The sequence below is a fragment of the Hyla sarda genome, chromosome 1, assembly GCF_029499605.1.
Source record: "Hyla sarda isolate aHylSar1 chromosome 1, aHylSar1.hap1, whole genome shotgun sequence".
NCBI classification, from domain to species: Eukaryota; Metazoa; Chordata; class Amphibia; order Anura; family Hylidae; genus Hyla; species Hyla sarda.
Genome location: NC_079189.1, coordinates 544,421,871 through 544,443,646, shown reverse-complemented (window position 1 = coordinate 544,443,646; position 21,776 = coordinate 544,421,871). Strand labels below are relative to the sequence as shown.

General features: G+C 42.1%; 1 protein-coding gene across 4 annotated transcripts in view; it reads right to left on the bottom strand.

The window, feature by feature from the left end:
* Positions 1–21,776, bottom strand: part of NLN (neurolysin) — a 151,599-nt gene that overhangs the window by 7,977 nt on the left and 121,846 nt on the right. For all 4 annotated transcript variants that reach the window (XM_056541460.1, XM_056541438.1, XM_056541453.1 and 1 more), the window contains 3 exons: positions 5,706–5,892; positions 4,138–4,266; positions 2,178–2,314 (listed from right to left, as the gene is read on the bottom strand). In XM_056541460.1, the coding sequence (XP_056397435.1) occupies positions 2,178–2,314; positions 4,138–4,266; positions 5,706–5,892 (453 nt within the window). The remainder of the gene's footprint in view (positions 1–2,177; positions 2,315–4,137; positions 4,267–5,705; positions 5,893–21,776) is intronic.

Here is a 21,776-nt window from a genome sequence, read left to right as displayed (position 1 = left end):
GATCGCTTCTTTCATTTTGCAGAGGCCTTGTCAAAAATGAAAGAAATTAACTGATTGGTTGCTATGGGCAACTCAGCAACTTTTTCTCTGGACAGGTTTTGATAAATCTCCCCTTTTATGACTATTTTATCACAAAACTCTTTAAATTCTGCACAGGAGGCTTAGGGTCTATTCACACGTACAGTATTCTGCGCAGATTTGATGCGCAGGATTTCAAGCTGTGTTCAGTCATTCAGTTTACATTGAAATCTGCGCAGAATACTGTACGTGTGAATAGACCATTAAGATGTATTCACATGAGTAAGTTATGATGTGGAGCTAAATATGGACTCACAAATACAGCTTTGTTGGAAGTCAGATCCATTTAATGTACCTATTATGTTTTATTGTGTTCCTAGGCACCGCATGCCTTGTGCATTTTTCTAATTTGTATCTATCTACACAACATCATTTTCCCTCACACTGTGGACAACTATGGATCACATGCTGCACATACTAAGAATGCAAAATTGGTATTTTGGATTCATATTGTTGATATCTAATCTCTGGCTCTATTGATATCTGTATGGCATATATACGGACATAATATGGCCTCTGACAGAGCCTTTTACAAACCTGAATATAGAAAGATGGCTATGAGAATTGCTCTTTAGATAAACACTGGCGTATCTGTGAACACCGTAGAACTAAACTACATAAGATTGATCACGATTACAGGAGTATGTATGGAGAATAACAAATGTCTCACAAATGGGTTAACTGCAGCTGTTGGTGGCTACAAGAATATGGTTACATGGAAGCCTATAGAGGTTAAAGTCGCAAGGTAATGGGGTAAGAAAATACTGCAGATACATATGCTATTATAAAGTGCCCTAATACTAATACAATAGTACATATAAAAGTAAGTTGCTTGGCGTAAACAGTAAAGACAGCACTAGCATAAAACTGCAATTGTTCCAACAGGGTTTCCCTGCTGGCTCTCTCAATCAGAAACCGCCAAACCTACCTAATGGAAAAATAGCATTTGTACAAGTGTGGCTATACATGGGCCATGTGGGAAAGAGCCAACTACCATCTTAAAGAAAATCGCATGGACTCTAGTTGCATGTAAGGCACTGTCAATGATCACCATGGCCAGGGGTGTACATATCATAATGGCGGACCATGCGGCTGTTATGGGGTCCTTGGAGAGAGAGAGAGAGAGAGGGTCCCTCTCTCCAGGGAGCTGCATTGTGAGAAAATGTGTATGTATATATAGAAATTATTACCACCTGATCTTTCTGTCCTGGGTGACAAAATCAGAGCCCACAATAGGAGGCCCATATTGATATGCGCCCCTCTTTCTTCTGTGTTCACCATTGGCCATGGATCCTATTCCCAATAAGAAACGGATGCACCAATGTACAATCTTGAAACACCACACCCCAATTCCTGCGCAGGGACTCCATGCTGTCCACATGCACACCTGATGCTCTATATACCGACCACTCAACATTCACCATGCCAATATAAACAGATGGTTTTGTGTTGGCATGATGCCCCATGTACATACTGTCACACTCCCATTTCAATTAGATTGTAAGCTGGTATGGGAATGGACCTCTGTTTGTTTTGCTTTTGTAAATGGCTAAAGAACATGTTAGCATTATATAAATGAGGATTTTTATTATATTAAAAACATGGTTCTAGTAGTACCCACCTGACCACAGAACAGCCTGAAATCTTTGTAGATTCCACATATTCAATGTACAGATTATGTAACTAAGATTATGTAACATGTGATCAGCTACATAAACTGCAGGAAAAATGCAGAATTTCATGGGGGCCATACAGTACAGTCAGTGGTGCTGTCTCTTATGATATCCATACAACCTAACAGGGCACAGGGAGAAGGGTTAACTTGTAGGAGCCATGTAATGGCAACTTTTATGCACATAACCATTGTTTTTCATTAGGAATAACTATTCATATACATTTTGATAGATACAAGGTGCAAATTGAACAATTATATGGATTTTTTCTTCTCTCTATATATCAGAGGCTCAATACATTCTGTTTTAGTCACAGACAAGCACTTTGATGTTACTGAAGTCTCAAGTCCAGTGTCTATGAAAGGACAAAGATTCTTTGTCCTTGCTTCAAAGAGGATCTAATGATAGTAACATGATATGACTTACCTCTGGATTCATTATTCCTTTCTGTTTAAAGCAACTATAAAAGATATCCATGGAGAAGACCTCACTCCACAGGTAGCCGTAATACTGGCCATCATATCCGCCAGCCAGGTGACCAAAAGTAGCTGGCATGTTGGTACCTAAGTTACCAAGACACCAAAATAATCACTTTAACAGACATAGTAAATATATATAACAACACTTTCCTAGTCTTTATAGTCTAAGCTGCTATTTTTGCAGGGTATGCAATGGCTGACAGAATTACGTCTATAAAGTATAGGATTCCTCCCCATTATAGAGCCTGTAGCTACATGAATGTGCAGCTGCAGAAGAGGAAAGCCAGGCTTATTCACAGAAAAAGCAGCAATGGTTTATTGCTGTCTCTACAACCCTGGTGGCTGAAAACACGGAGCGCACTGAACACTGGGTAGAAAAATGCAGGAAACGGCAAAGTCTCATTCTGATTCAGTCCCAGAGATCACATGATCACCAGGTAACTGCAGGAGCGGCTGGGTCTTAGCAAACACAGTGCAGCCCTATAGTGTAGGAAGAGAGGTTATATTGCCTCTTGTTATTGGGTCTATAAATCAGTCACAGGTTTAGGAGATTAGCTCCATAGAGTCAGGCAAATACTGGCAAAACAGCAGTCAGACAGTGACAGATGTATAGTTCAAACAGGGCTTTTCCTGTCTTTATTTTTCAGCACAAACAAAAATATAGCCTTTACCTTTAGGCATAAAAAATACAAAATAAATCCTGCTTTTCAAAGCCCTAATTAACACAGTATTCCCCTACTTTACAGATGACTTGCTACCAGTCAATCACATATGACGAAGTGTTCCTTAGAGGCTGCAAACCTCGGGATTTAAACTCCCAGCAGAACTCAAGTTTCTCCTCTAAGTACACCGCTTTGTAAGCCTAGCCAAAAATCGGCCTCAGAGTCTGTGCTGACTTGAGCCAAACTGAAAATCTGGACTAGTCAGGAAGTTAATGAATGGCCCCACTACCAACCTGCCTGTTATTCCATTAAAATCCAGGCCCTTAAACAGACTTTACCTAAAGTCTCTAAGCAGCTATGTAAGTGTTCTCCAACCAGGGTGACTCCAGCTGTTGCATAACTACAACTCCCAGCGTGCCCGGACACACTGTGAGATGTAGTTTTGCAACAGATGGCAACACCCTGGTTGAAAAAACACTGGGCTATGACCTGCTAGGGATTTCATACCATTATTGTTTTCTAACTTTTAATATTTCTTACATGTCACTCAGCTTTCCTTGGATAAGATGTAAACTTTTTTGAGCCTCACCGACATAAGGGAGGAATTTAGCAGGGATATAGCCATTTCTGACCACCGTTCTTGTCTCTGTCTCACACAGGGTAAAAATAAAGTGCAAAATAATAGGGGCTAAATGGGTTTGAAGAAAAAAAAAAAAAGCCAAAATAATGTGGCAGCCATACCCTGAATACCTAAAACTATGCAAAAAATATAATCGTGTCTTTAAAAGGAAAGGGGGACTCACATTAAATATGTATTATAAGTCCAACCATATTAGTACAAAATAGAAAAAAAAATTAGAAAGAGATACTACAAAAAAGGAAAAAAGGAAAAAAACAGCAACATAAAAATTTTATGAAGATAAAATCCCATCATAAATAATGGAAAGAAACATAAATGACTGTATTTGGATGTCCAAACAATTCTGTATAACAATTGAGTTACAATTGCGTTTTACCTAAAACTCTGTGGGGAGAGATTTATCAAAACCTGTCCACAGGAAACGTTGCTGAGTTTCCTATAGCAACCAATCAGATCCCTTCTTTCATTTTTCAGAGGCCTTTTCAAAAATGAAAGAAGTGATCTGATTGGTTGCTATGGGCAACTCAGCAACTTTTCCTCTGGACAGGTTTTGATAAATCTCCCCCTGTGTTCGTATAGGCCGGACTACAAAAGTCATACAATACCTGGTGTAGCCGATATCCCCAGAATCTCCTCAGAATATTTGGCATATTCGCTGGCTGTGATCGCAGATGACTTTGTGTGCAAGGACTGGTCTAGTTTACTGAGGACAATCTGACGAAGAGTCAGAAGACCTGGCAGACACAAAAATGCACGTTAACATGAAACTTTATTAGACTATGTTCACTGGTGAACGACTGTTCTATTTGTGGTTTCATTCAGTGTTTTACTCATCACTTTTTTTTTTTTTATATATATTTTTATTAAATTTTACAACAAACATTACACTATACGATAAACAATACATTTTTAGATTAAACATTAAAGTAAAAGGTGAATAATATATCAAGCTCAAGGAAACTATGAAGTATAATATGTTATACAATAGAATAAAATAAGTAAATCTCATTAATTACTCATCACTTTTGAGGGCATAAATGGCTCAGAATGCCACATTATTAGTCAAAAATGTTGGAAACCTCAACAGAACCCCAATGTAAGTCAAAGGGAGCCATCAGGTTACTCCTATTTTTTCTCTAAATAATATCTTATTTACCACCAACAATATACAGTGATCCCTCAACTTACAATGGCCTCAACATACAATGGTTTCAACATACAATGGTCCAGAAAAGACCATTGTAAGTTGAAACCAGACTCAACATACAATGTACAGACAGTCCGGATCTGTGATACCTGTCAATGGCCGGAAGATCTGACCAATCAGAATGGGCAATTTACTGGTAAAACACCAGTATTACTGAAGCGTATGCACTGACTGATGTCTGGTGGCTCCCCCTACAGTACAGGGAGGTATTACATGTTCTGTACACTTTACCTGTACCAGGGTTAGTTGCTCCTTTGGACACCAGCTAGGGCGACTCCATGTTACTTTTTTTTTTTTTAGGACATTGCGTGTACTGTACAGGACCCCGAAGAAGCTCCTGTCCTCTACATAGACCAGTGTTTCCCAAGCAGGGTGCCCCCAGCTGTTGCAAAACTACAACTCCCAGCATGCCCGGACAGCCTTTGGCTGTCCGGGCCTGCTGGGAGTTGTAGTTTTGCTACAGCTGGAGGCTCCCTGCTTGGGAAACACTGACATAGACAGTGATTTACAGCTCCCAGCAGGTCTTTCTTACTTTTATATGTAAGGATTTGCTTTATCTATATTAGTTATCTACTTATTTTTCTTTAATTCTCACTTTCTCCTATTTTCGGATGACATTTTGGTGGCTTCAGAACCAATTACCAGGTTTCCATAGAGTTATGGTCTCAACATACAATGGTTTCAACATACAATGGTTGTCCCAGAACCAATTAATATTGTAACTTGAGGGACCACTGTATGTTTCATTTTGTTGTAGTGAACAGATCCATATACAGAGATTCTTCTTTGAGAAAGCCATGCAAAATGACACTAAATAGTGGGCTTCTATGTAGGCGGTCTGGGAGTAATAAATGGTGGACTGATAATCTGTCACCTGAAATATGGTCTGGATATGGGTGGTCTTCTCAAAGGGGTGGCTTTTTAGAGAGTTTTGGCTGTATACACACACACGTATGTAGGATATACCTGTGTTGGCCAGTCTGGATTGTATTAATTTGTCCAGCAGCTCATCTGGGATTGGACTTCCATCTGCATAATGTGACGACATTCTCTGTAGGGCCTCTTTCTCCCAAACCCAGTTCTCCAACATCTGTGATGGCACCTCGACAAAATCCGTTTCAACATTTGTCCCGCTAAATCGAGCAAACTTTGTCTGAATGTAAAGAAAAATAAATTTCACATGGTCAAACATACATAAAATAATAACATAGTCCGATGATAATATCCAATGCAGAGTCAATGCATTCCCATCTAAAAAGTGTAAGCCATTTTACTTGGTATCAGAAAAGAAATCATGCTGCAAAATATAAAATGTGTACCTGCATTTTATTGTGTATTAAAGCTGTCTAAAACTGAGAAAGGAGACTGTTTTTGGTCCCTTTATTTAGGACAAATTAAAAACACAATTGTTTTTAAATCACAAAATTAAAATGGCTACTGTTAAAGCAGTAATTTAAATTAAAGGGGTACTCCGGTGATCGTCTTTTATTTAAAATTCCCATGGGAAGGGGTAAGTAAAAAATAAAACGAAGAAAAAAAAAATAAAACTCTTGCTCCAGCAATTCCTGTGCCGATATCTGACTCTTACAGGTTTGGAGACATCACGTGGCCGCTCATCCAATCAGTGACTGCAGGAATCTCCCACAGCAGTTGCTGAGTGGCCGTGTGACATCACCTCACTAAACCCAGAAGTGCCGGGAATACGACTGCCAGTGCTGAAGGAGGGTAAAAGTAGTTTCCTTTTTTTTTTCTTCTTACCCCCTCCCCAATCATATTTTAAAGGGGTGCTCCACCACTAACAACACCAGTTATCAGGCACAGAGCAAATCTCACTCTGTGCACCAGATGACAGGGGTGTTGCAGGAGAGATCGCAGGGGTTCCCAGCGGCGGGACCCCCGCGATCAGACATCTTATCCCCTATCCTGTGGATAGGGGAGAAGATGTCTAGGGGGGAGTAGCCCTTTAAATAGATGACAGTCACCAGAGTACCTCTTTAATGTATACCACCAAATTAAAGAATCTCGCTCTGTGCACCCGATGACAGGGGTGCTGCAGGAGAGATCGCAGGGGTTCCCAGCGGCGGGACCCCCGCGATCAGACATCTTATCCCCTATCCTTTGGATAGGGGATAAGATGTCTCGGGGGGAAGTAGCCCTTTAAATAGACGACCGGAGTACCTCTTTAATGTTTACCACCAAATTAAAGCAAGGAAATAATAATAGGTTATAATTATTTACATAACAGATAGCACAAATGTAAGAATTGCATTGATCCTTAATGTAGTAATATAGCCCGGTCCTTAAAGGGAATTAGTCTTCAGAAAATGAGCTATAGTTTAAATCAAGTTTTTGAGTTAAACATATTTTATGGTTATGTTTTTGTTTTTTTTCTTTATAATTGCCCTTTTTACTATCTACACCATTATAGTGAATTCTTGCTGTTTTCATTCTGACCATTAAGCATAAGACTTCCTGTTCTGTACAGATCACTTTCCAGAAGTGACCTAATTGTACAGACAGTAGTACAGTGAAAGGTGACACTAGAGAATTTACAGAAAAAAAAGTTTTTTTAAATGTAAAATAATTTCAATGCTAGTCAGGCAAACAGTATCTGTGATGGGGGAAGAACATTATCTATGATGGGGAAGAACAATATTTTGATGGGGGAGAACATTAATAGGAATCCAATAGATAAATGTAATGTAAGGCCAATTTAAGAGATTGGGGCAGTTGAAGTCCAACATGCTAGATCATCTCCTGAGAGGCGGGAGGCCTCCATGCACATTAGATGGTCTGCCAGTCCTGTTGAAAATAATATATTTGGCCAACTCTCGAGAAGGAGCCTCTAACCCTCTAAAGAAGGAGCCTTTAATGTGGCCATTAGCATCCTCACCCCTCTTTAACTGGGCCTCCATTCTAGACAAACTATGCAAATGCTAAATCAGAGATTGGGTGTCCCTGGAGAGGGAAGGCCACTTGTCCATATGGGGACTGGAGGTGTCTCTTCTCCTTTAGGACAGGGTTTGCAATAGAGCGCATCCATCTGAGCACTCTGTTCATTCTTCAGCTCATTTTTGTAGCAATTTGGTAAAGAAAGCTCAAATCCTGTTTTTCAATTAAAATGACTAAATGACTAAAATAAAACCCTGTCTCTGATATATGTAGCACTCAGTCACAGCAAGAGAAACCTTCATTTTACCACCCTCAAGTGAGCAGAGACATGCTAAATGGCAACCATGTCTGCAACGTGTGAAATATGATTTAGTCCCAGTGACAAAATGGCACCTTTAAGAATGTGTCAGAAAAATCTGTATTCATCTCTAAATAATTAGGTTATAAGTTTATATTTTGTACACATAAAAAATCAACAACAGCAAGAAGAGCAAGGAACGGACTCTGTATAGTTAGCAGTCTGGGCTTTAACTGCATGAAAGGTGGAACTGGCAGAGTACAAGAGGATCACGTCACATCCACCGAATATTACTAACCAGATGTAATGACAGATATGCTTGGCATGATGCCCTCCATGCATTCTTAAAGGGGTACTCCACTCCTAGGCATCTTATCCCCTATCCACTGGATAGGGGATAAGCGTTTGATCGCGGGGGAGGACGTCCGCTAGGGACCTTCCTGCGATCTCCTGCCAGACACAACGGTAATGTGCATGCATGGAGCAATCTCCGCTTCATACCGCATTACTGGTGACCCCAGCCCGAAGCTGTGGCCGACACACACCCTCCATATATCTCTATGGGAGATACAGAGATAAGCATAGACATGAATTCAGTGACAACCACGGGCGATCCGAAGCCTAGCACAGCCGACGTCCTGAACATAAACGTTCAGAATGCTTCAGGTCGAAGATCACTGGGGTCCCAGAAGTCGCACCCCTGTGATCAGACATCTTATCCCTTATCCTTTGGATAGGGGAGAAGATGCCTAGGACCTGAGTACCCCTTTAAGTAATGGAACAAGTCTGTAGAGTTTATTACTATGCAAATAACCGGTTCTGTACTGATACCCTTAGTCTGACGCTAGTTTTTCCATACAGCCTGTGTGTGTATATGACCAATTTAAGTGTACGGCGCTGTGGATCTGTGTGCTATATGAATAAAGAATATATTATTAATTATTTTTATTAATAAAGGGATTTTCCAGTACCTATGACAAAATTATCAAAGTAGAGGGAAAAAAAACACAAACTGTCACATCTGGGCAGGGAAGTAGTGCACACTATTCTCGCCCACTCCCCAATTCCTGCCTACTTACGTACTTGCTTTAGGCGACGGGTCCATAACCACAGTGACAGTCTCTCCCTAGACAAGTGAGGGACGTAATAGTCAAAATAATAAGATACAATAATACAGACACAGGTCAAGATACAGTAGGGAGCAGACAGACTAACAGAAGCAAAACTAACAAACACACACACAATAAGTCAAAGTTCACTATCCGCGTCAAAACCAGGAGTTGTAAAAGTACAAAAATGCTAATACCAGAAGAAGAGTCAGAGAGCGGAGCCAAAGGGTCAAAATGCCAGATATAAACAGAAACCAGTATAAAGCTAGCTAGGTGTACAAACTGAGCTCTTTAGCAGGCAAAGACTGGGAGTAGACTGCCAGCTTATATGGAACCAGAACAGGTGCTCCAATCAAGGTCACCTGACCAGTCCAGACAGTCGGGTGTAACCCAGCAACAAAAAACAACAAAGAACTTGTCAGAACCTTTTAACTCTATAGGCTCTTATAGGTTCTGACTGAAACAAGCAAAGAAAAACATACCCCTGATTGCTCTTGGTTCAGTGCCACCATTACTCTGCACCAGTGCAAGCTTCCAGTGAGCAGTCCAGAGTGGACCTGGAGCAAGTTTTTTTTTTTTTGGTATGTGTTTTTCTATTTATTTATTCATTTATTTTAATGATGGTCATTTTCTGCACCTGTTTCACACCTATTATACATGACATGTTCAGTATGTACAATGACAACAATAATAAGCTTTTATAAATATAGACCAATGATTTTCTTAAGTTATTTCCCTTTAAAACAATCATTCTGTCCTTGCTATGGAGAAATGTTCCATCTTTAATTCATGTTAACGTCCATCGCTCATCCCAGTGAATGTCATACATTACCATTTTAAATATTCTGCTCGTGTTCTCTTTTCCAATCACCCAGCCAAGTTTACTGATATAGTAACATTGAGATGCGTCCACCGAACGGAAGAGATTTCTATGGTTTATTGATAAAGTAAGAGGAACAAATGCAGCATGGTGCGGTGATACAGAAATGACTCACTGCGCCATAATTGACTTCAGCAAGGTACAACAATTGACTTCTGCATCTCAAGTGTCAGTTTATTAGTACATCCTGTGTCAGAAGAATGAGTGTATCTGTACTCTAGAAAACAGCTTTAGAAGAATGGAGATAGGACTTCCGGATTCTACAGCCCTGTGGCCTTCGTTACATTCATCCCTCAATATAACTCACCCATAAATGAGCTGTATCAAATTGCACAGTAAATGCTGTGGGGGCCATTTACTAACCTTGAATTTTTACCTGATCAGAAGTCAAAATAAATATAAGCTTATTGCATATGTTACACTAGACAGGTTCTCAGAACCACAGTTCTTCATCTAAATAGAAGAGCACAACGTGAAAACTGTCCGGTCGGTCTTTAGTGCTTTTACTATATTTTACCACAGAAGGTGGTTGTTTTATGTATTATTATGTACCTCATCATATTGTTAGTTATAGGGCCACACCCCTGGTACCATTTATCACTAGAACAGGGGTCCTGAGCTCCTTGATCTACCTACCTTACCTACAGTAAGGAAGAGATTGAATTGAGGGGCATCATGCATGCTTTCTACTGCCCCATTTATTTCTATGGGGCCAACAGAAACAGTTGAGTGCTATACTTGGCTGTTTTTTGGTCAGCCCCATAGACACTGAACAGAGTGTCAGGCCTCAGGTCAGACCTTAGTTCTACTGCTCCTTACTGCATGGAGAAAGGAATGGGGCTCATGACCCCTGTTTTAATGATCATGTGGCCCTCCCAGTGAGCTTACATTGATCAACTCTTCTCCAAAATCAGAGCAATCTCTGTCTAGCTTCACTGGATGGCCCTATAGATTTATAATGGGGCCATCTAGTAAAGCTGGACACAGTAAGCTGGGAGCCGGAGAATGAAGCATGCTATTGCACACTTCTAGTTGCTTATTCTCATGATCCACAGGGGTCTCAGACCTTGACTGATCAAAACATTTAACGTGCCTTTCCGACATTAAAAAAGTATCTTTTGTACATAAGAAGTACATTTTAGGACTAGTGGATATGGAGCTCAGTATTAGAAAGGGGGGAGTTCTAACCAATATAATTACTTCTCATGGACTCCAAATCTATTTTATACATTTACAGTATCTATTGCTGCCAACATATTAACATGAAATGGAGTTTCCTAGTACACATCTTTATCAAATTCTATGAGACTCCCTGCTACTTCACGGATACCTCCTTTAAAGGGGTATTCCAGGATTTTTTTTATTTGACTATGCTACAGGGGCTGTAAAGTTAGTGTAGTTCATAATATAGTGTCTGTACCTGTGTGTGACGGTTTTCTCACAATTCTTCTGTGATTTTCACTCCAATATTTATTTTTATAGTGGTTCTCCACTGCCCTGCCTTCGGAGCTCCGATCGCAGCGTCCGGAAGTTTATTACTCCAAACGCTGTGTGCGGGCTTCCGTGTTCGAGGCTGCCCCCTCGTGACGTTGCGCCCCCTTCTCATAGACTTTCATTGAGGGGGCGGCCTTGAGCATGGAAGCCCGCACACAGTTTTGGAGTAATAAACTTCCGGATGCTGCGAGCGGAGCTCCGGAAGGCAGGGCAGTGGAGAACCCCTTTAACAGCATACAAAATCACATTTTGAAAATCAGATTCTGACTCACTAGTCAGCTGATGACAGGGAGCCTGTCTGCTTCAATGGGTGGAGGGATCACTTGGTGGGAGAGAGATCAATCTGCAACAGCTGTAGGCACTCTGATTGAAAACCACACTGATTTGAATGGATGCAGCTCATTTATGTTTCAATTGGTGGGGTGGCTGATGTATGGGAGGTAGGTAGATGGAATTGTGGGATTTGTAGTCAAAAAAAGAAAAGTCAAACAGGAAATACCAGTTCACAAACTGCTAGCCACAGTGTTATGGCAATCTCATAACATAGTCATTTAGCCACAATACAAGCGCAGATCCTTCCTAAGCATGTCCATTACTGTCTGCCAGGTACGTACTAAAATCACCTTATACTGGATAACCCCTTTAAGTGGGTCCCTCCGCTACAGAGTGCTGCAACACACAGAATCTGTAGGGTGAGCGACCCAGCAGCCCACTTGGTATGGGCCACATATTCCCACACAGGTATACCACCAAAGCAACAGAGGCCCCCCCACAGGTGTACCACCAAAGCAACAGAGGCCCCCCACAGGTGTACCACCAAAGCAACAGAGGCCCCCCACAGGTGTACCACCAAAGCAACAGAGGCCCCCCACAGGTGTACCACCAAAGCAACAGAGGCCCCCCACAGGTGTACCACCAAAGCAACAGAGGCCCCCCACAGGTGTACCACCAAAGCAACAGAGGCCCCCCACAGGTGTACCACCAAAGCAACAGAGGCCCCCCACAGGTGTACCACCAAAGCAACAGAGGCCCCCCACAGGTGTACCACCAAAGCAACAGAGGCCCCCCACAGGTGTACCACCAAAGCAACAGAGGCCCCCCACAGGTGTACCACCAAAGCAACAGAGGCCCCCCACAGGTGTACCACCAGAGCAACAGAGGCCCCCCACAGGTGTACCACCAGAGCAACAGAGGCCCCCCACAGGTGTACCACCAGAGCAAGAGGCCCCCCACAGGTATACCACCAGAGCAACAGAGGCCCCCCACAGGTATACCACCAGAGCAACAAAGGCCCCCCACAGGTATACCACCAGAGCAACAGAGGCCCCCCACAGGTATACCACCAAAGCAACAGAGGCCCCCCACAGATGTACCACCAGAGCAACAGAGGCCCCCCACAGGTATACCACCAGAGCAACAGAGGCCCCCCACAGGTATACCACCAGAGCAACAGAGGCCCCCCACAGGTATACCACCAGAGCAACAGAGGCCCCCCACAGGTATACCACCAGAGCAACAGAGGCCCCCCACAGGTGTACCACCAGAGCAACAGAGGCCCCCCACAGGTGTACCACCAGAGCAACAGAGGCCCCCCACAGGTATACCACCAGAGCAACAGAGGCCCCCCACAGGTATACCACCAGAGCAACAGAGGCCCCCCACAGGTATACCACCAGAGCAACAGAGGCCCCCCACAGGTGTACCACCAGAGCAACAGAGGCCCCCCACAGGTGTACCACCAGAGCAACAGAGGCCCCCCACAGGTATACCACCAGAGCAACAGAGGCCCCCCACAGGTATACCAGCAGAATTATATTGCATTTTGTAAGGCAACTCAACAATTGATGAGGGATTTTGAGGGATTTTATTAAGACTGTTGCACAGCTCTCTACCTGTTTCAGTTGATAATTCATAGGCGCTACGTAATAATATTCTAAACACAAACTTTTTTGGATTGATGAAAAAAAAACACTCTGTCCCTTTTAGTCAAGCAAGAATACTCTGGTGTGTTCCCACAGTAATGAGAACCACTCATAGCTCAAATGGTGAAATAATAGTGTTTCAGGAGCAGGAATACGCACGCATGCTCTATAGTACGAAGACAGAACAGAAAAGCTAATATGTCAAATCTGAAAGATGGTATGCAACTTTACCCACAGCGTTTTTTGTCACATATGCCATTATTTTTATTGATACCTGATACCTGTAGATAGACATCCCTTCACAGTAGCTATTTGTACCAGGAACATGACAGTGAGTTGTCCGCAATTCCCTGGCAATCTCAGTCCCCAGATCTTATACCTATATGTCTCTGGGATGAGGTAGATTGGGCTGTTCAGAGAATGGCAGGACCTCCATTCTTATCTGAAGTGATCCTGTTCTCTTGGGTCAATATTCCTGCAGAACAATTCCCACTCCTAGTGAAAACTATGCCATGACAACTTACTCCAGTTCTGGAGGTGAGTAAAATTCCCTTCCATATGATGTTGCGGCATTTGTGGAGGTGCACGGTGGACATTCGGAGAATCTGATTTTGAACCCAGTACACTAAAGTATAATAGAGTAGTTATGACAGATACCATGCAAGCTAAGCAGAAATAAGGAAGACCATAGCTGCCGGCTATCATAAGAAAAAAAAAACTAAGAACAATATTAAACTAAAACAGTGCTTCTCAAATAGTGGGGCGGGCGCAAGGCTCCGTAAAGGGGGGCTCGGACTCCGGTGTCCCACACAGCGTCGGTTGCCTAGCAACTTTACAGCTGGATCTTACTTACAGCCCTGGGTTGTCCGTGTGGCTGCCTGGGAGAGGCGCTTTGAACTCCGGCGTGGCGCGCTGCTACGTTCAGACGTGAGGTCACGTCACCGGGGTGACGTGACATCACGTCTAAGCGCAGCAGCCCACCATGTCAGAGTTCACTGTGCCACCGAACAGTGCGCCCGCCGCCCCTGCTCTCTCTCGTACAGGCCCTGCTTGTCCTCCATGTAAAGAGCCCTGCTTGTTGTCAGTGTACAGAGCCCTGCTTGTCGTCAGTGTACAGAGCCCCGCTTGTCGTCAGTGTACAGAGCCCCGCTTGTCGTTAGTGTACAGAGCCCCGCTTGTCGTCAGTGTACAGAGCCCCGCTTGTCGTCAGTGTACAGAGCCCCGCTTGTCGTCAGTGTACAGAGCCCCGCTTGTTGTCAGTGTACAGAGCCCCGCTTGTTGTCAGTGTACAGAGCCCCGCTTGTTGTCAGTGTACAGAGCCCCGCTTGTTGTCAGTGTACAGAACCCTGATTGTCCTCAGTGTACAAAGCCCTGCTTGTTGTCAGTGTACAGAGCCCTGCTTGTTGTCAGTGTACAGAGCCTCATATACGTTAGTAAGGATACAGTGTTATGCAGAGGTGTACTTATAACAATTTTATAGACAAATGATACTATTTACAGTCGCACGGGGGGCGCAAAATGTTTTCTTATTCCTAGGGGGGGCATGACAGAACATAATTGAGAAGCACTGAGCTAAAACAATCGCCATTTCACACATGGAAAAGGGGTTTTATATTATTTTATATCTTTTTACAGCAGTCTACAGATTGTTTTGGTATTATTAACCAGATGGTTCTACCCAATATGACATATAATATCATTTCTAAAAGATGACCCTCTTAGGTTCCCTTTAAAGATCTAGTACTTGGCCGGCAGAAAACCATGCAACCATTAAAGATACAGCATATAGGCACAGGATTTAGGGCTGAGACTTTCAGATTCGGATGCAAAACTCATACTACAACACTCTCATGGATTCCCTAGATGTGTGCGTTTACAAGAATCGAACTACAAGGTGGTGTCCCGATGGTACAAAACACCGGAATTTCTATACACTCATAAATTGTCGGAGTCCAACATGTGTTGGAGGTGTAAAACTCAAATAGGCACTCATGCCCATATCTGGTGGACTTGCCAGTGCTATTGAAGCGGCTGAACATTTCTTCCTCACTTCCCTCCCACCCCCTACCTACCCACCCACCCACCCCTTCTTTCCCTCTTGGTGCATTTCCTAATGCTGCATCTATATTATTTGGTGTGACTTGGTTTATGTAATGTGCATTGTTTTTCTTTTCATATACTGATGAGGGCAATTGTTTTCTGCCCATTGCTGTACGTTGTTTTTCTGAAAATCTAATAAAAACATATTTGAAAAAAAAAAAAGATACAGCATATAACAACATTTCTATGAAATTCATATTTCCGCTAACTTCCTCCTGACAGCTGTGTGGTAAGTAATAATCTAAATTAATCAAACAATGTTTAATATGACACTAAATGAGAATAAAAGCGACTAATTTTTTTATATTGGAGCTCCAAAATGTTGAAGTCATACATTGGTCCAGGTACAAAATATGGACTTAAATTGTCCACCATAAGGAGACTTTAGTACGTACCTGGCAGACAGTAATGGAAATGCTTAGGAAGGATCTTGGGGCTAAATGATTATGTTGTGAGATTACCATAACACTGTGGCTAGCTTTTTGTGAACTGGTATTTCTTGTTTGACTTTTCTTTTTTTGACTACAAATCATCCTGGATTTGAGTCTACCTTAACGCTGCTGCTCCATTTGTTTTAAATACGTGAGGTCACTTTTCTCCATCCCACACATCAGCCTCACCACCTATTGCAGTACAGCCATAATTCCCTGCAGCCCGGTGGAGAATGAACTCCCCCTGCACCCATCAGTCACTCCACCCATTGAAGCAAAGCAGGCTCCAATCGACTAGTGATGTAATGTCTCAGGCTGCATTACAACCATGGAAAACCTGAGACAACACTCATTTGTATGCTGCTAAAAATAAACATTGGGCAAAGATCGCATAAGAATTGCAAGACCAGCCATCAAACATAGGTACAGACACTATATTATGAACTACACCTACTTTACAGCCCCTGTAGCATATTCAAATAAAAATAAAAATCTAGAATACACCTTTAAGTATCGAGCCCCGCCTCTTATTCACTGAATACAGGTGTTTTATTCAGTCCCATTGCCACAGGTATCTAAAATCCAGCACAGAGCAATGCAGTCTGCCTTTACATACATTTGTTAAAAATTCTTTAACTGTAATAGGAGGACACCGCTGAAAGTTTTCAGTTTGTGGATTTTTTCCCCCCCATAAATATTCCACCACCAGCTGTAAGGAATAGTAAAGAGAATCAGAAGCGTTTAAGAACCACAAAAACTCAGCCACAGAGCTGGGTTGTCAAGTACTGATGCGCATAGTGCAAGCTGTAGAGTTTGGTGGGGGAAAGAAACAGTGGCCACTGTTGATACCAGATAAGAAATGCATTAAAGGGGTACTCCAGTGGAAAACTTATTATTTTATTTTTTTTAAATCAACTGGTGCCAGAAAGTTAATCAGATTTGTAAATTACTTCTATTAAATATTCTTAATCCTTCCAGTACTTATTAACGACTGTATACTACAGAGGAAATTATTTTCTTTTTGGATTTCTTTTCTGTCACGACCACAGTGCTCTCTGCTGACACCTCTGTCCATGTCATGAACTATCCAGAGCAGGAGAAAATCTCCATATGCTGCTCTGGCATTTCCTAAAATGGATAGAGGTGTCAGCAGAGAGCACTGTGGTGGTGACAGAAAAGAAATCCAAAAAGAAAATAATTTCCTCTGTAGTATACAACCACTAATAAGTACTGGAAGGATTAAGAATTTTTAATGGAAGTAATTTACAAATCTGATTAACTTTCTGGCACCAGGTGATTTAAAAAAAGAAAAAGTTTTCCACCGGAGTACCCCTTTAACACCTTAAGGACTGAGTCAATTCTGACCACTGTCACTTTATGCATTAATAACTGTGGGATGCTTTTACCTTTTATTCTGATTCCGATATTGTTTTTTCGTGACATATTCTACTTTAACATAGTGGTAAATTTTCGTCGTTACTTGCATCCTTTCTTAGTGAAAAATTCCAAAATTTCATGAAAATTTAGAAAATGTAGCATTTTTCTAACTTTGAAACTCTCTGCTTGTAAGGAAAATGTACATTCCAAATAAATTATATTTTGATTCACAAATACAATATGTCTACTTTATGTTTGCATCATAAACTTGACAAGTTTTTACTTTAGGAAGACATCAGAGGGCTTCAAAGTTCAGCAGCAATTTTCCACGAAAATTTCAAAATCAGAATTTTTCAGGGACCAGTTCAATTTGAAATGGATTTGAGGGGCTTTCATTATAGAAATACCCCATACATTACCTCAATATAAAAAATGAACCCCTCAAAGTATTCAAAATGACATTCAGAAAGTTTGTTAACCCTTTAGGTGTTTCACAGGAATAGCAGCAAAGTGAAGGAGAAAATTCAAAATCTTCATCTTTTACACTCACATGTTCTTGTAGAGCAATTTTTTGAATTTTTACAAGGGGTCAAATGAGAGAAATCCCCCCAAAATTTGTAACCCCATTTCTCTCAAGTAAGGAAATACCTCATATGTGGATCTAAAGTGCTCCGTGGGTGCACTAGAGATCTCAGAAGGGAAAGAGCGACAATGGGATTTTGGAGAGTGAATTTTGCTGAAATGGTTTTTCGGGGGCATGTCGCGATTAGGAAGCCCCTATGGTGTCAGAAGCCCCTTTGGAAACTACACCCCTCAAGGAACGTAAAAAGGGGTACAGTGAGCCTCAACACCCCACAGGTGTTTGACAACTTTTCGATAAAGTCGGATGTGTAAATACAAAATAAAAAAATTTCACAAAAATGCAGTTTTTCCCCCAAATGTCACATTTTTACAAGGGGTAATAGGAGAAAATGCCCCCGAAATGTATAACCCAATTTCTTCTGAGTATGGAAATACCCCATGTGTGGACGTCAAGTGCTCTGCTGGCACACTACAATGCTCAGAAGAGAAGGAGCCACATTTGGCTTTTGGAAAGCAAATTTAGCTGAAATGGTTTTTTGGGGGGCATGTTGCATTTAGGAAGCCCCTATGGTGCCAGAACAGAAAAAAAAAAAAAACCTTCGAAACTACACCCCTCGAGGAACATAACAAGGGGTACAGTGAGCATTAACACCCCACAGGTGTTTGACAACTTTTTGTTAAAGTCGGATGTGTAAATGAAAAACAAAAATATTTTTCACAAAAATGCAGATTTTCCCCAAAATTTTAAATTTTTACAAGGAGTAATAGGAGAAAACGCCTACCCAAAATTTGTAACCCCATTTTTTCTGAGTATGAAAATCCCCCATGTGTGGACGTCAAGTGCTCTGCTGGCACACTACAATGCTCAGAAGAGAAGGATCGCTATTGGGCTTTTGGAGAGAGAATTTGTTTGGAATGGAAGTCAGGGGCCATGTGTGTTTACAAAGCCCCCCGTGGTGCCAGAACAGTGGACCCCCCCACATCTGACCCCATTTTGGAAACTACACCCCTCCAGCTGTTGCAAAACTACAACTCCCAGCATGCATTGACCGACCATGCATACTGGGAGTTGTACTTTTGCAACAGCCGGAGGCACACTGGTTGGAAAACCTTCAGTTAGGTTCTGTTACCTAACTTTTCCAACCAGTGTGCTTCTAGATGTTGCAAAACTACAACTCCCAGCATGTACTGATCGCCGAAGGGCATGCTGGGAGATGTAGTTATACAACAGCTGTAGGTACGCAACTACAACTCCCAGCATGGCGAGACAGATGTTTACTGTTCATGCATGCTGGGAATTGTAATTTTGCAAGATTTAGAGACCACTGCACAGTGATCTCCAATCTGTAGCCCTCCAGCTGTTGCAAAACTACAAATTCCAGCATGCCCAAACAGCAAACTGCTGTCTGGGCATGCTGGGAGTTGTAGCTTTGCAACATCAGAGGAAAAACTTTCCTGCCATGTAGCAGAGCCGAGTCAGTGTCGGCTCACTGTTATACGGGTTCTGCTGTACACGCTATTCAATGTCGGCTCTGCTATACCGACTCTGTATCACATGTAGTGTCTGTAGTACACGTGCAAGTTTCAACTCTCCTATACATGCTGTATAGCTTCGGCTCTGCTATGCGGAAGGAAGTTGCGTCTGAGGGAGAATCATCTGAGGCAAGATGGCGTTTTGGGCGAGGGTGGATGGAGTTGTGGCTGAAGGATGAAGGCGCTTGGTGTGAGGGAGGAGGCGGGACGCAGTTTCACCTGACGGAGGATGGAGTAGCGGCTGCTGACTAACGGCGATTGGTCCGAGGGAGGAGTCGGGATGCTGTTTCACCTGACGGAGTTACGACTGACGATGTCCTAAAATGGACACCGTACAGATTGTCGTGAACTCTGGCACACATCTGATCTATCCCTGCAATTCAATACAGTAGGTAGCATCAACTGTGAATACATTCTCTATATCCACTAGCTATATTCAGACACTTCTGCAAGTACTTAAAAAGTATTTGTGTAGAGTAGATTTACAAGATGCACTTTAAACAGACTATGATAGGCTAAACAGCAGCCCTTTCTATAGACTTGGTGTGTCTGCCAATTCCTAGCTGGCAGCAGGCGCATATCAAATCAACTTTATTCAGGGCACATGATGGCAATTTTCTGTTTGCATAGAAAACAAACAGAACTGCAGGTTAAATAAAGCCATGAGGATTCAATTCCTGCGCGTTCCTCCTTTGTCACACATCTTTATTCAGCTTTTTCCATACACCATGCAAGGTCTGCCATTCGTTTTTTAGGGCTAATTTTAGACATTCAATCTAAAATAATCCAGGGGAATTAGGTGGAATATTTCCATAGCCACTTTACCAGTTGCAAAACGACATGAAGCATAACATATCCCTGTCTTCTAAAATACACGGGCATGCTTCTATAGTTCATCCAGTCTCTGGGTGACTTTTAGGACCTAAAGGGCAGTCTATCATCTTATTATGTTTTTTAGGAAAATCTTAAATGGTAGTTCAACTACTGACGTGGAATAGTCACATGTCAAAAACGTCTGGGGTTTCGCAACCGATAACTACAATGAAAGTGCAGAAGGCTTCAATACCTGAACCCTACCTATGAAAACCCAATGTCACCATGACATGCCAGTTTATTACATAACAGCCTTACTTTTAAATATACATTTTGGTTGGAATAAGTAAAATTTATGTTCTAGGAGGGGGAAACTTAAATTTTTTTAATTCATTTTAGCACAAGGCCGCAACATCACAAAAAATAAGTGAAAGGATTTGAAGACTTTCCAAATGCACTGTACGCCATTGACCGTGCGGTTAAATTAATTATATATTTTTATAAAACGGACATTTCTGCACGCGGCGATACCACATATGTTTATTTTTATTAACACAGTTTTTTTTATGGGAAAACTTATTAGGGAAGGGTTAAATGATCTTTATTAAAGGGGTATTCCAGGATTTTTTTTATTTGACTATGCTACAGGGGCTGTATAGTTAGTGTAGTTCATAATATAGTGTTTGTACCTGTGTGTGACGGTTTTCTCCCAATTCTTCTGTGATTTTCACTCCAATATTTATTTTTACCAGCATACAAAATGACTGTTGTCTCAGATTTTCCCAGCTTGCAATGAGGCCGAGACCTGACTCACTAGTCAGCTGATGACAGGGAGCCTGTCTGCTTCAATGGGTGGAGGGATCAATCTGCATCTAATGCAACAGCTGTAGGCACCCTGATTGTAAACCACACTGATTCAAATGGATGCAGCTCATTTATGTTTCAATGGGTGGGGTGGCTGATGTGTGGGAGGGAGGAAGATGGAATTGTGGGATTTGTAGTCAAAAAAAGAAAAGTCAAACAGGAAATACTAGTTCAAACAGTGAAGACAGACGCAAATCCTTCCTAAGCATGTCCATTACTGTCTGCCAGGTACGTACTAAAATCACCTTATGCTGGATAACCCCTTTAACTTTTGTTTTTGCAATGTTATAGCTCCCATAGGGGGCTATAACATTGCACACACTGATCTTTTACATTGATCAATTGTTTCTCATAGGAAACCATTGATCGATGATTCTGCTGCTTGACTGCCCATGCCTGGATCTCAGGCACCGAGCAGTCATTCGGTGATCGGACACCAGGAGGCAGATAAGGGGACCCTCCTCGTATCCTACAGCTGTTTGGGATGCTGCAATTTCACCGCGGCGGTCCCAAACAGCCCCCTGAGCTAACCGGCATTAGTTTAGTTTCACTTAAGATGCAGCGATCAACTTTGAATGCCGCATCTAAAGGTTTAATACCGCGCAGCACTCGCTATGATGCTGTGGCCCCGCGTTATAGAATGGGAGCGGACTCAGGACGTACAGGTACGCCCTGAGTCCTTAAGGGGTTAAAAATGCCTCATTATTAAATTCTAAATTACCAGATTACTGGTCAATGCTCA